At 39.3% G+C, this 13,857-nt stretch overlaps 2 protein-coding genes across 2 annotated transcripts in view; both read right to left on the reverse strand.

Annotated features, from left to right (window-relative positions):
- Positions 1 to 13,857, reverse strand: part of SEPTIN14 (septin 14) — a 99,471-nt gene that overhangs the window by 23,066 nt on the left and 62,548 nt on the right. Inside the window, exons 8-9 of the mRNA XM_032753406.2 lie at positions 7,998 to 8,166; positions 6,149 to 6,281 (exon numbers count right to left, since the gene is read on the reverse strand). Coding sequence (XP_032609297.2) covers positions 6,149 to 6,281; positions 7,998 to 8,166 — 302 coding nt within the window. The remainder of the gene's footprint in view (positions 1 to 6,148; positions 6,282 to 7,997; positions 8,167 to 13,857) is intronic.
- LOC116809399 (borealin-like) lies at positions 8,728 to 12,310 on the reverse strand. Its single transcript, XM_058444068.1, has 2 exons — positions 11,662 to 12,310; positions 8,728 to 8,792 (listed from the first exon to the last, which is right to left on the reverse strand). Exons 1-2 carry the CDS (start codon positions 12,308 to 12,310, stop codon positions 8,728 to 8,730), a joined length of 714 nt encoding a protein of 237 aa, XP_058300051.1.

The raw sequence follows: 13,857 nt of genomic DNA on the forward strand, positions 1-13,857 counted from the left end.
AAGGACACACTTAGACTAAAAGTGAAGGAATAGAAAAACATGGCTGGGTGCGGGGGCTCATGCCTGTAATCCCAGCACTTTGGGAGGCCAAGGCAAATGGATCACTTGAGGTCAGGAGTTCAAGACCAGTCTGGCCAACATGGTGAAACCCCATCTCTACTACAAATACAAAAAAAAAAAATTAGCCACTCATGGTGGTGGGCACCTGTAGTCCCAGCTACTCAGGATGCTGAGGCAGGAGAATGTCTTGAGTCCAGGAGGTGCAGATTGCAGTGAGCCAAGATCACGCCACTGTACTCCAGCCTAGGTGACAGAGCAAGACTCTGTCTCAAAAAAAAAAAAAAAAGGAAAAAGAAAAAGATATTCCACGCAAATTACCAAGATCACACCACTGTACTCCAGCCTAGGTGACAGAGCAAGACTCTGTCTCAAAAAAAAAAAAAAAAGGAAAAAGAAAAAGATATTCCACGCAAATTATAGGCAAAAGAGGATAGGGCAGGTATACTTATTGCAGACAATTAGACTTTTGGTCAAATGTTGTCATAAGAGACAAGATCACTATATAATAATAAAGAAATCAATTTATAAAGAGGCTATAACAATCATCAAATATATGACAACATTGGAGCACCTACTATATAAAGCAAATATTAACAGAAATGAAGGAAGAAACTTAGAGCAATATGAGAACAGTAGGGGACTACTGTATCCCACTTTCAGCACCAGATAGTCCATCCAAACAGAAAGTAAGTAGGGAAAGAGTAGATGTGAATAACTATAGACCCAATAGACCAAATAGGCATAGATAATTTCACTGAACAGTAGAAGAATACATTCTTCTCAAGGGCACAGGAACATTCTCCAACATATTGGGCCACAAAACAACTCTTAACAAATTTTAAAAGTTTGAAATCATATTATGTATCTTTTTATCATAATAGTATAATATTAGAAATCAATAACAGAAAGATTTTACTATTGAAGCACTATTCATAATAGCCAAAATTTGGAAGCAACCTAACTGTCCACAACAGATGAGTGGATGAAAAAAATGTCACATATACCCAGTGGAGTACTATTCAACCATAAAAAAGAATGAGATCCTGTCACTTGCAACAACATGCATGGAACCGGAGGACCTCATGTTAAGTGAAACAAGCCAGGCACAGAATGATAAACTTCACATGTTCTCACTTACTTGTGGGAGCTAAAAATTAAAATAATTGAACTCAGTCGGGCGCAGTAGCTCACACCTGTAATCCCAGCACTTCAGGAGGCTGAGGCAGGTGGATCACCTGAGGTCAGGAGTTTGAGACCAGCCTGGCCAACATGGTAAAACTCCATCTCTACTAAAAATACAAAAATTAGCTGGTGTGGTGGTGCATGCCTGTAATCCCAACCACTTGGGAGGCTGAGGCAGGAGAATCATTTGAACCCAGGAGGCAGAGGTTGCAGTAAGCTGAGATCCCACAGCCGCATACCAGCCTGTGTAACAGAGCGAGACTTTGTCTCAAAAAAAAAAAAATTAAACTCATGGAGATAGAGAATGAAATGATGATTACCAGAGGCTGGGAAGGGTGGTAGGGGTGGGGGGAAGTGAGGACATTTATTGGTACAAAAATATAGTTAGAAAGAATAAATAAGACCCAGTATTTGATAGCACAACAGGGTGACTATACAAAATAATAATTTAATTGTGCCTTTTAAAATAACTATCATTGGATTTCTTGTAACACAAAGGACAAATGCTTGAAGGGATAGATATCCCATTTACCTTGATGTGATTATTACACATTGTGTGCCTATATCAAAATATCTTAACATACCCCATAAATATGTATACCTACTGGGTACCCATAGAAATTAAAAATTAAAAAATATACATCTCTTGACACAAATGAAGATAAAAAACAACATATCAATAGTTACGGGATACAGCAAAAGCGGTTTAAGAGTGAAGTTTATTGCAATAAATGCCTATATTAAGAAAAAATAGATCAAATAATGTAATTTCACATCTCAAGAGAAAAAGAAAAACAAACCAAGCGCAAAGTCAGTAAAAGCAAGAAAATAGTAAAAATCACAGCAGAAATAAATAAGATATAGACTAGAGAAACAATAGAAAAAAATCAACGAACTAAGTCTGTTTTTTTAAAAGATAAATAAATGAACAACCCTTAGAAAAACTAAGAAAAAAGAGAGAAAACTCAAACAAATAAAATCAGAAATGAAAGGTGACACATAACCACTGATACCAAAGAAATACAAATGATCATGAGACTACTATGAAAAATTATAAGCCAACAAAATTTGATAGCCTAAAAAAGAAATTGGATAACCTTGGTTAATAAATTTCTATAACCACACAATCTACAAAGATTGGATCATGAAGAAACTGAAAATCTGAAAAGACTACTAATCGGTAAAGAGATTTAATCAGTAACAAAAAATGCTACCAAAGAAAAGGCCGTACTAGGTGACTTTACTGGGGAAGGCTACAAAACATTTAAAATGGAAATAATAGGCCAGGTGCAGTGGCTCATGCCTGCAATCCCCGCAGTTTAGGAGGCTGAGGCGGGCAGATCACTTGAGCTCAGGAGTTCGAGACCAGCCTGGGCAACATAGTGAGACCCCATCTCTACTAAAAGTACGAAAAAATAGCCAGGCATGGTGGTACATGCCTCTGGTCCCAGCTACTCGAGAAGCTGAGGTGGGAGGATCACTTAAGACTGGGAGGTGGAAGTTGCAATGAGCTGAGATCACGCCACTTCACTCCAGCCTGGGTGACACAGCGAGATCTTGTCTTAAATAGATAAATAAAATGGAAAAATACAAAAATACTTCCCAAAGTCTTCCAAAGAATGGAAGAGGAGAGAGGAGAGTATGCTTTTTTTTTTTTTTTTTTTTTTTTTTATGAGATGGAGTCTTGCTCTGTCTCCAAGGCTAGAGTGCAGTGCAGTGGTGCGATCTTGGCTCACTGCAAACTTCACCTCCTGGGTTCAAGCAATTCTCCTGCCTCAGCCTCGTGAGCAGCTAGGATTACAGCTGCACACCAACACGCCTGGCTAATTTTTGTATTTTTATTACAGACGGGGTTTAGCCATGTTGGCCAGGCTGGTCTTGAACTCCTGACCTGAGGTGATCTGCCTGCCTCAGCCTCCCAAAGTGCTGGGATTACAGGCATGAGCCACCTCACCTGGCCAGGAGAATACACTTCTAAATGCATTCGAAGAAGACATTATTACTCTGATACTACAGCCAGAAGAGGACACTACAAGAAAAAAAAATTATAGGCCAACATTTGTGAAGAGCCAACTAGGAAATCCTCAACAAAACATTAGCAAACTGAATTAGATCGCACATTAAATATCAGATGGCCAAGTGGAATTTATTCTTGGAATGCAAGGATGATTCTAATACACGAATCAATAAATGTGACCACATGCAGAAAAACAAAATTAGATCTTTATCTCAAACCATATGCAAATCTCAACTCAAAATGGATGAAAGACTTAACTGCTGTAAGATCTAAAGCTGTACAACTACTTTAAAAAATTAGGGTTAAGTTCCTTAACTTAGATCTGAACAATGATTTTTTGGATACAAACTCCAAAGCATAGACAACATAGGCAAACAAGGACAAATAAAATTATATCAAACTAAAAAGCTCCTGCACAGCCAAAAAAACCAATCAACAGACTAAAGAAACAAACGATGAAATGTGAGAAAATATTTGCGAACTGTACATCTGATAAGGGGTTAATGCCCAAAATATACAAAAACTCAATTCAATAGTATGAAAACAACCTCATTCCAAAAATGGACAATGAATATGAACTTTTTTTTTTTTTTTTTTTTGAGATGGAGTCTCACTCTGTCGCCCAGGCTAGAGTGCAGTGGTGCAATCTGGGTTCACTGTAACCTCTACCTCTCAGGTTCAAGTGCTTCTCCTGCCTCAGCCTCCCGATTAGCTGGGACTACAGGCGTGTGCCACCACATCTGGCTAATTTTTGTATTTTTAATAGAAACGGGGTTTCACCATGTTGGTCAGGCTGGTCTTTAATTCCTCACCTCAAATAATCCACCCACCTCCACCTCCCAAAGTGCTGGGATTATAGGCGAGAGCCACTGCGCCCGGCTGAACCTGAACATTTTTTAAAAGAAGACATAAAAGGCAAATAGGGATATGAAAAAATATTCAACCTCATTAATCATCAGAGAAATGCCAATTTAAACCACAATTAGATGGCACCTCATATCTGTTAGAAAAACAGAAAGATAAGTGTTTACAAGAATGATTTTATAGAAAGATAAGTGTTTACAAAAAATAAAGATAAATGTTTACAAGAATTTTATAAAACGATGATAAAAAAGTAAATCAGTACAGCTATTATGAAAAATATGGGTATTCATTAAACAACTGAAAATAGAATAACCATATGGTTCAGCAACCCCACTAATAGTTACATATTCAAAGGAAATAAAATAAGTATGTCAAAGAGATATCTACACTTTCATGTTTATTGCAGCATTAATTGACAATAATCAAGACATGTAATCAACCCTAAGAGAACACATAGTTGAGATATGGAAAAGAAACTAATCTCCAGAAAGAAAGAAAAAATAAGCAGATGTACAGGAATAAGGTTCATAACTAAGGGAAGTGAGGTGGGAGAGAAAGAGAAAATTTAAATGGTTGCTTCGGTTTCTGGTCACTTCCTAGTTTTGGTTTAAGTCTTCATGAGGCCAGGCGTGGTGGCTCACGTCTGTAATCCCAGCACTTTGGGAGGCCAAGGGGGGGCGGATCACGAGGTCAGGAGATCGAGACCATCCTGGCTAACACAGTGTAAACCCTGTCTCTACTAAAAATACAAAAAAAAAAAATTAACTGGGCACGGTGGCGAGCGCCTGTAGTCCCAGCTACTCCGGAGGCTGGGGCAGGAGAATGGCGTGAACCCGGGAGGCGGAGCTTGCAGTGAGCCGAGATCGCACCACTGCACTCCAGCCTAGGTAACAGAGCGAGACTCTGTCTTAAAAAAAAAAAAAAAAAAGTCTTCATGAGATCCAGCTATGTCTCTTGTCCTTAGATGTCATGACGTACCTTGTATACATCCAAACTTTTTCCTTTATACCTAAGCTAATTTTTTTTTTTTTTTTGAGACAGAGTCTCACTCTTGCCCAGGCTGGAGTGCAGTGGCACCATCTCAGCTCACTGCAACCTCTGCCTACTGGGTTCAAGCGATTCTCTTACCTCAGCCTCCCGAGTAGCTGGAATTACAGGCATGCACCACCGTGCCCGGCTAATTTTTATATTTTTAGTTGAGACGGGGTTTCACCACGTTGGCCAGGCTGGTCTTGAACTCCCGACCTTAGGGGATCCGCCTGCCTCCATCTCCCAAAGTGCTGGGATTATAGGTGTGAGCCACTGCACCCGGCCGGAATTTTTATTACTTATAATTCAGCTGTCTTTGAGTGAGACATCTGGCCTATAACACCTAATTACCATTTTGTTCTTATGAAAAAGGAAGTTTATGTTCCAATTTACCAATTAAACTAAATGTTCTTAAACTAAAGCCACCTACACTTAAGAGAAAGAAATTATGGTTTCAAAACTATGTCTTCACCAAAAACGTATTTGTGGCAAATAATTAAAACTATATTAATAGCCTTTTTTTCCATTTTATTAGAAATGGCATGGAATAACATAAATAATTTACATAATTTACCAACTTAAAATTTTCTCATTAATCAAGGCCAGCATTAGTCAACATTTGCTTATTTATAAAAGTGAAGACAATTTTCTAGTGCATTAATAGTATTAGACAGTACAAGACTCTTCTCAGAGTAAATAGCTTGGGTTTGTCACAAATTAAACTTTATGCATGAAAATTTAAATTATAAATAAAATAAATAATTTTTATAAAATTATCTTAAGGGTTATTTAAATGGAAAAATTAAGTTCTCTAGAAAAAACACTACAGACTATAATTTTGTAAAGGCTATATTCAAGTCTACATGGTAAAAAGCTACTTTTTGAAAAATAGCAAGTATCCTCCAAAAACATCAAGTAAACTCTTGAGATTAAAACCCCCAAATTAATAGGGCACCTAAAAATTAATACAAATTATATCAAACTGTCAGTACTAACCTCTTTTTCAGCTTCTTTAAATGTTGCTTCTTTCTCCTTGACTCGCTGCATAAATCTCTGTTTCAACTCTTCTTCTTCCCTCTGACATTGATCATAGAACTCTTGTCTTTTGGCTTCAAAGATTTCTTGAAAACTAAAGAGAAATGTTTTCTTAGTCTTACATTAAAACGAAGTGGGAGAATCGCTTGAACCCAGGAGGCAGAGGTTGCAGTGAATCAAAATCGCGCCACTGCACGCCAGCCTGGGAGACAGAGTAAGACTCCATCATAAAAAAAAAAATACAATGAAAAATTAAAAAATGCTAGTATAAACATGTAAAAAATATATATTGTATGTTACATCCTATATAAGGAAATTTACCAACATTCTCTCATGTTTGGCAGCACAAAATGGAAATTTCCATATCATAAGATGTAAAACCCAAGGCACAATACTTAAGATCAGAGTATATAGAGAGTATATGTAAAGAATACTAGAATTTTCCAACACTTATGTGAGTGAATTCTTATCCCCACCACTTTCCAGGATATCATACATCTTCATATCTTTTGACAATAACGTTCAGGGAAACCTCTAATGTATGAGATGATTTTCAAAAATCCTCTAAAATGAAGCAAAAAGTATTTCAAAATATTATTATCATTCATTTAAGATAGTTAAAATTTTGGGTGTCTACAAAGAACAATGAATGATATAACTAGAATATATACACTACAGTGCCATGTTTTTGCAACACAAGTCCTATTCTTCTTTTTTTTTTTTTTTTTTGAGACAGAGTCTCTCTTTGTCACCCAGGCTGGAGTGCAGTGGCACGATCTCAGCTCACTGCAACCTCTGCTGCCCAGGTTCAAGCGATTCTCCTGCCTCAGCCTCCCGAGTAACTGGGATTACGGGCACCCGCCACCACGCCCGGCTAATTTTTTTTTGTATTTTTAGTAGGGACAGGGCTTTACCATGTTGGCCAGGCTGATCTTAAACTCCTGACCTCAGGTAATCTGCCTGTCTCGGTTTCCCAAAGTGCTGGGATTACAGTCGGGAGCCACTGCACCCAGCTCTATTCTTCTTCAAGTTAGAGCAAACACCTGCTCTCAAGCTTTTCTCATTTAACTTCCAGTACACTGCACTACTGCTTTTCAGCTGGTTCCTCCATCAAACTCTTCTTATTGTCTTTTGTCAAACTTTGCTAATATTTTTCCATCTTTTTCTTTATCCTTTCTTTTTTTTTTTTTTTTTTTTTTTAAGGTGGAGTCTTGCTCAGTCCGCCAGGCTGGAAGTGCAGTGAGGTGATCTTGGCTCACTGCAACCTCCGCCTCCAGGGTTCAAGAGATTCTCCTGCCTCAACCTCCCAAGTGGCTGGGATACAGGCGTGTGCCACCATGCCTGGCTACTTTTTGCATTTTTAGTAGACACAGGGTTTTACCATGTTGGCCAGGCTGCTCTCAAATACCTGACCTCAGATGATCCGCCCGCCTCAGTCTCCCAAAGTGCTAGGATTACAGGCGTGAGCCACAGCGCCCAGCCTATCCTTTCTTTCATATAATACAGATACATTTCATATAAATACAAAAAATAGAACAAAATACTGGGTTTTTTCTTCAATACACATTTCAGCATATATACATATTGAATACACATATTTCAGCATAAAAATGAGATCTCGCATTATATTGTTCCTACTATCTATACCTTCATCAAAAGATCATAAAAACACCTAACATTCAGGGTGTTTTCTTTATGATGGCTCAAGATGGGAGAAGTATAATTATTCTCATACCCAAATTATCATACCTTGTGTTTGTAGGGACTCCTAAATTATCCATTTGGTTGTGCTAGCAATATTTGTACTCACCTAACTGGCTGGTTGTCTGGGCCCACATCTGTAAAGCCCATTTTCTGCAGTTTTTGGTACCTATAACATTCATAGTGTTGAGTGTGGGTTTTTTCTTTTAGATTTTCCATATTGGTATAAAGAAGCATATCTCGGAGCTTAACGAAGTCACAGTGATTTTCATTTTCCACTAGTAAAAAAAAATAATGAATCAACAACATTCAATATCCATCCCTGACAATCAGTAAGTGTTCATGAATGAATACATGAATAAAAAACACATTTAAAATAACACACAACTGAACAATTCGATTAATAGCTATAATTCTTTTAAGCATGTAAGTGTGGTTGTACTATACATACCAACCATAGGCAGAGATTATCTATAGGTTAGCAAATATGCTTTAAACTTATTATCTGAAGAATAAGCAGGAAATAGTGAAATAATATTTTATATGCATATATGCTATAGGTTTTTATTAACAATTGTGTAGTATGTTATAAACTGGGTATTTTGCAGTGCTAATGGAATATGTAATATAACATCACTAGTGTAAATAATTTTATCAGAGTAAATTCTGCTAGAAAAAAGGCCTAACAATTGTAAATATTTTAGTTATGAAATTCCATTTATATATCATATTTAGGAGACATTGTTAGTCAATATTCAAAATCAATCAACAAATTCACATAGCTGTTTTAATGATACATACAGACTGACAATGAAGACATGGAAAGATATTTCATGCAATTAGAAACTAAAAGAGAAGGCACAGAAAGCTATACTATCACAGAAGATAGACTTTAAGTCAAAAACTGTAAAATGATATAAAGAAGGTCATCATATCATGATGAAGAGGTCAGTTCATTAAAAAAATTACAATTGTAAATATATATGCACCCAATATCACAACTTCTAAATATATAAGGCAAATATTAGTATATCTGAGGGGGAGATAGACTGTATTACAATAATAGTAAGGGACTTAGATACCCAACTTTCAGCAATGGATAGATTATCCAGACAGAATATCAGTAAGAAAATATCAGATTTAAACTACACTTTAGACCAAATAGACCTAATGTTCATATGTGGAATATTTCATCCAACAGCAAAGTAATACACATTTTTCTCAAACAAACACAAGACATTCTTCAGGATAGATTATATGTTAGGCCACAAAATAAGTCTTAATATATTTTCAAAGATTGAAATAAAAATGTGAGTGCAGATGTCTTTTGACAGATCAATTTCATTCCACTAGGGTACATACCCGGAAGTGGTACTGCTGGATCACACAGTAATACTATTTTTAGTTTTTGAGGAACCTTCACATTATTTCCCAAAATGGCTATAACAACTTAAATTCCCACTAATGATGTTTAAGAATTCCCTTCTGTCTTGGGAATGTATATAAACTGCTGGTGGGAATATAAATTAGTTCAGCCATTGTGAAAAGTAGTTTGATAATTTCTTTTTTTCTTTCTTTTTTTTTTTTTTTTGAGACAGAGTTTCGCTTTTGTCACCCAGGCCGGAGTACAGCAGTGCAATCTCGGCTCACTGGGTTCAAGTGATTCTCTGACCTCAGCCTCTCAAGTAGCTGGGATTACAGACGTCCACCACCACGCCCAGCTAATTTTTGTATTTTTAGTAAAGATGGAGCTTCACCATGTTGACCAGGATGGTTTCGAACTCCTGACCTCAGGTGATAAGCCCTCCTCAGCCTCCCAAAGTGCTGGGATTACAGGCATGAGCCACCAAGCCCGGCCTGACAATTTCTTAAAGAAGTTAAAACAGAACTACCATTTGACCCAGTAATCCCATTACCAGGTTTATATCCAAAGGAATATATATTGTTCTATCATAAAGACACAGGCACGTGTATGTTCATCGCAGCACTATTCACAATAACAAAGATATAGAATCAATCTAAATGCCCATCAATGGTAGACTGGATAGGGAAAATGAACATATACACTATGGAATACTGCACAGCCATAAAAAAAAGAACAAGATCGTGTCCTTTGCAGCAATATGAATGGAGATGAAGCCATTATCCTAAGTGATGTAATGCAGGAACAGAAAACCAAACACCACATACTCTCATTTATAAGTAGGAGATAAATATTGAGAACACATGGACACAAAGGGGAGAACAACAGACACTGGGCCTCCTTGAGGGTGGAGGGTGGGAGGAGAGTGAGGACAGAAAAGCTACTATGCTTACTTTTTTTTTCTTTTTTTTTTGTTAGTATATGTGCTGCTGAAGTGAGCACTTTTTTTTTTTTTTGAGACAGAGTCTCGCTCTGTTGCTGAGGCTGGAGTGCAATGGCACGATCTTGGCTCACTGCAACCTGCGCCTCCTGGGTTCAAGTGATTCTCCTGCTTCAGCCTCTTAAGTAGCTGGGATTACAGGAGTGCACCACCACGCCTGGCTAATTTTTGTATTTTTTAGTAGAGACGGGGTTTCGCCATGTTGGTCAGGCTAGTCTTGGACTCCTGAACTCAGGTGATCCACTTGCCTTGGCCTACCAAAGTGCTGGGATTACAGACTCGAGCCACTGCTCCGGCCAGTACTATGCTTATTATCTCTGTGATGAAATAATCTTTTACACCAAACCCCCATGACGTGCACTTTATCTATATAACAAATTTGCACATGTACCCGTGAACCTAAAATAAAAATTAAAAAAGAAAAAAAAGAATTCTCTCTTCTCCATATGCTTGCCAGCACTCGTAATGGTTTGTCTTTTTTTTTTTTTTTGAGACAGAGTCTCGCTCTGTTGCCCAGGCTGGAGTGCAGTGGTGCAATCTCGGCTCACTGCAAGCTCTGCCTCCTGGGTTCACGCCATTCTCCTGCCCCAGCCTCCCAAGTAGATGGGACTACAGGCGCCCGCCACTACGCCAGGCTAATTTATTGTATTTTTAGTAGAGACAGGGTTTCACCGCGTTAGCCAGGATGGTCTCGATCTCCTGACCTCGTGATCCACCCGCCTCAGCCTCCCAAAGTGCTGGGATTACAGGTGTGAGCCACCGCGCCCAGCCTGTCTTTTTGATAATAGTCATTCTAACAGCCATGAGGTGATACTTCGTCATGTGTTTAATTCGCATTTTCCTGATGATTAGAGATGCTATTTTTTCATATTTCTTTTGCCGTTTGTATTTCTTCTTTTGAGAAATGTCTGTTCAGATCCTTTGCCCATTTTTCCTTGTGTTATTTGTTTTCTTGCTATTGAGTTGTTAGAGTAATACCAAAAATACTATATATTTTGGACATTCACCCCTTATCAGATGTATAAGTTGAAAATATTTTTTCCAATCTCTAGGTTGTATCTTCATGCTATTAAATTGTTTCTTTTGGTTTTGTTGCTGGTGTTTTCGAAGTTCTTTTTTTTTTTTTTTTTTTTGAGGCAGAGTCTCTGTCACCCAGGCTGGAGTTCAATGGCAACAATCTCGGCTCACTGCAACCTCTGCCTCCCGGGTTCAAGCAATTCTCCTGCCTCAGCCTCCCTCCCAAGTAGCTGGGATTACTGGCACCCACCAACATGCCCAGCTAATTTTTGTATTTTTAGTAGAGACAGGGTTTCACCATGTTGGTCAGGCTGGTCTGAAACTCCTGACCTCAGGTGATCCGCCTGCCTCAGCCTCCCAAAGTGCTGGGATTACAGGTGTGAGTCACTGCACCTGGCCAGCTTTTGTTAGAAATCCGCTCTCCTGTGGCAGGAGTGCACAGGCCAGGGATCATGAAGACCCTCGAGTCAAACCTGGGTGTCAGGCCTGGAGTCGGCTTCACTATGGACACGTCCAATCGGCCCAAAACTAGGGTAACAGTGATAGCACAGCTTGACCTTTCCCTTCTGCCTTTTCCTTGTACAGACTGAGTTCTCTTCTTGGATGCAGGACATCTTTTGACTCTTGCAGTTTGAAGATTCTTATGTTTATTTTCTTCTTCTTCCTCTTCCACTATCATTTCATCTACTTGTATCACCTTTCGTGTTTCAGCAGATTTCAGGGGTGTTTGAATAGCTCCCGCGGTTAGTTTGTTTATTTTGGTGATATCCAGGTCAGCTGTTGCTGCCTCTTCCAAGCCCTGTTTGTTTCCTCCAAGGGAGAAGTAGTTGAGCCATTCATCTTTGCGCAGTGCCCTGGGGAGCCCCAGGATCTGGATGTTGTAGAGGCTATCCACCTCCTTGAAGAGGTTCTGCCTGTCAGACTCAATTGGCTTGATTCGTATTTCCACTTCGCGGTCGAAGTCTTTAAGAAAGGAAGCGAGCTTCCACCTCCCTAAGGAGTTGGTCTTGTCCACCCAACTACTGCCCTTTCTAGGAACCATGGTGTTTGGTGGAGGCTGCAGGGAGCGATGGAGATGGGGAAGTAAGGCAAACTCTTCTCCAATTTCAAATCAAGTTTTACAGTTTTGTTTTGTTTTTTTGAGATGGAGTCTTGCTCTGTTGCCCAGGCTGGAGTGTAGTGGTGTGATCTTGGCTCACTGCAACCTCTGCCTCCCAGGTTCAAGTGATTCTTCTGCCTCAGCCTCCCAGGTAGCTGGGACTATAGGCACACACCACCATGCCTGGCTAATTTTTCTATTTTTTTAGTAGAGAAGGGGTTTCACCATGTTGGCCAGGCTGGTCTTGAACTCCTGACTTCAGGTGATCTGCCCGCCTCAGCATCCTAAAGCACTGGGATTACAGGTGTGAGCCACTGCACCCAGCATTTTTTTTTCTTTTTTTTGAGACGGAGTCTCACTCTGTCACTCAGGCTGGAGTGCAGTGGTGCGATCTCGGCTCACTGCCACCTCCGTCTCCCAGGTTCAAGTGATTCTCCTGCCTCAGCCTCCTGAGAAGCTGTTACAGGTGCCTGCCACCACACATGGCTAAGTTTTTGCATTTTTAGTAGAGATGGGGTTTTGCCATGTGGGCCAGGCTGGTCTCAAGCTGCTGGCCTCAAGTGATCCACCCGCTTCAGCCTCCCAAAGTGCTGGGATTACAGGCATGAGCCACCGCGCCTGGCCAAGTTTTACAGTTCTTAGTGTGCAGGTATTTTACTTCCTTGTTTGGATTTATTCCTAAGCATTTTATTTTTCAGCATTATTCACAATAGCCAAGATACGGAAGCAATCTAATCTAAATGCCCGTCAACAAGATACATAATAAAATACTATAGAAATTTTAAAAAGAATGAAATCCTGTCATGTGTAAAACATGAATGAAACCGTAGGACATTATGCTAAGAGAAATAAACCAGGCACAGGAGGACAAATACTGCATAATCTCACTTATATGTGGTAGCTAAAAATGTCAATCTCACAGAAATAGAGAGTAGACAGGTGGTGAGTGGAGGAAAGTGGGGAGACTGAGGGATGAGGAAATGGAAAATATTGATCAAACGGTACAAAGTTTTAGTTAGACTGGAGGAATAAGCTTCAGTGATCTATGGCACTGCATGGTGACTACAGTTAATAATAAGCTACTGTATATTTCAAAATTGCTAAAATGGGGAGTGGGGTGGAGCAAGGTGGCTGAATAGAACCCCTCATCAATCATCCCCCTACATAAACACAAATTGAACAATTATCCTTGCAAGAAAGCACCTTCATAAGAATGAAAAATCAGGTGAGCAATCATAGTACCTGGTTTTAATATTACATCAAGAAAAGAGGCACTGACGATTGTAATGAAGAGAGTCTTACATAGCCTATGCCATCTGACATTCAACCCCCAGCAGCACCATACTAAACAGAGAGAGAATCTGTGTGCTTTGGGGAGGGAAAGTGAAGTGATTGTGGGACTTTGCATTGGAACTCAGTAACTGCCCTGTCACAGTCGAACACAACACAGGGCAGAATTCTGCTTAGTGCCCACAAGGGGAGCTTTTTTT

Source organism: Hylobates moloch, unplaced genomic scaffold, assembly GCF_009828535.3.
Source record: "Hylobates moloch isolate HMO894 unplaced genomic scaffold, HMol_V3 SCAFFOLD_1, whole genome shotgun sequence".
Lineage (NCBI taxonomy): Eukaryota > Metazoa > Chordata > Mammalia > Primates > Hylobatidae > Hylobates > Hylobates moloch.

Bases quoted from the DNA above. Each gene is read 5' to 3' on its own strand.
- LOC116809399 (XM_058444068.1), bottom strand. From the start codon at position 12,310: ATGGTTCCTAGAAAGGGCAGTAGTTGGGTGGACAAGACCAACTCCTTA. The intron at 8,793-11,661 runs GTGCAGTGACTC...ATCATTTTACAG, and splicing joins TTCTAACAAAAGCTGGCCAG to TTTTTGACTTAAAGTCTATC.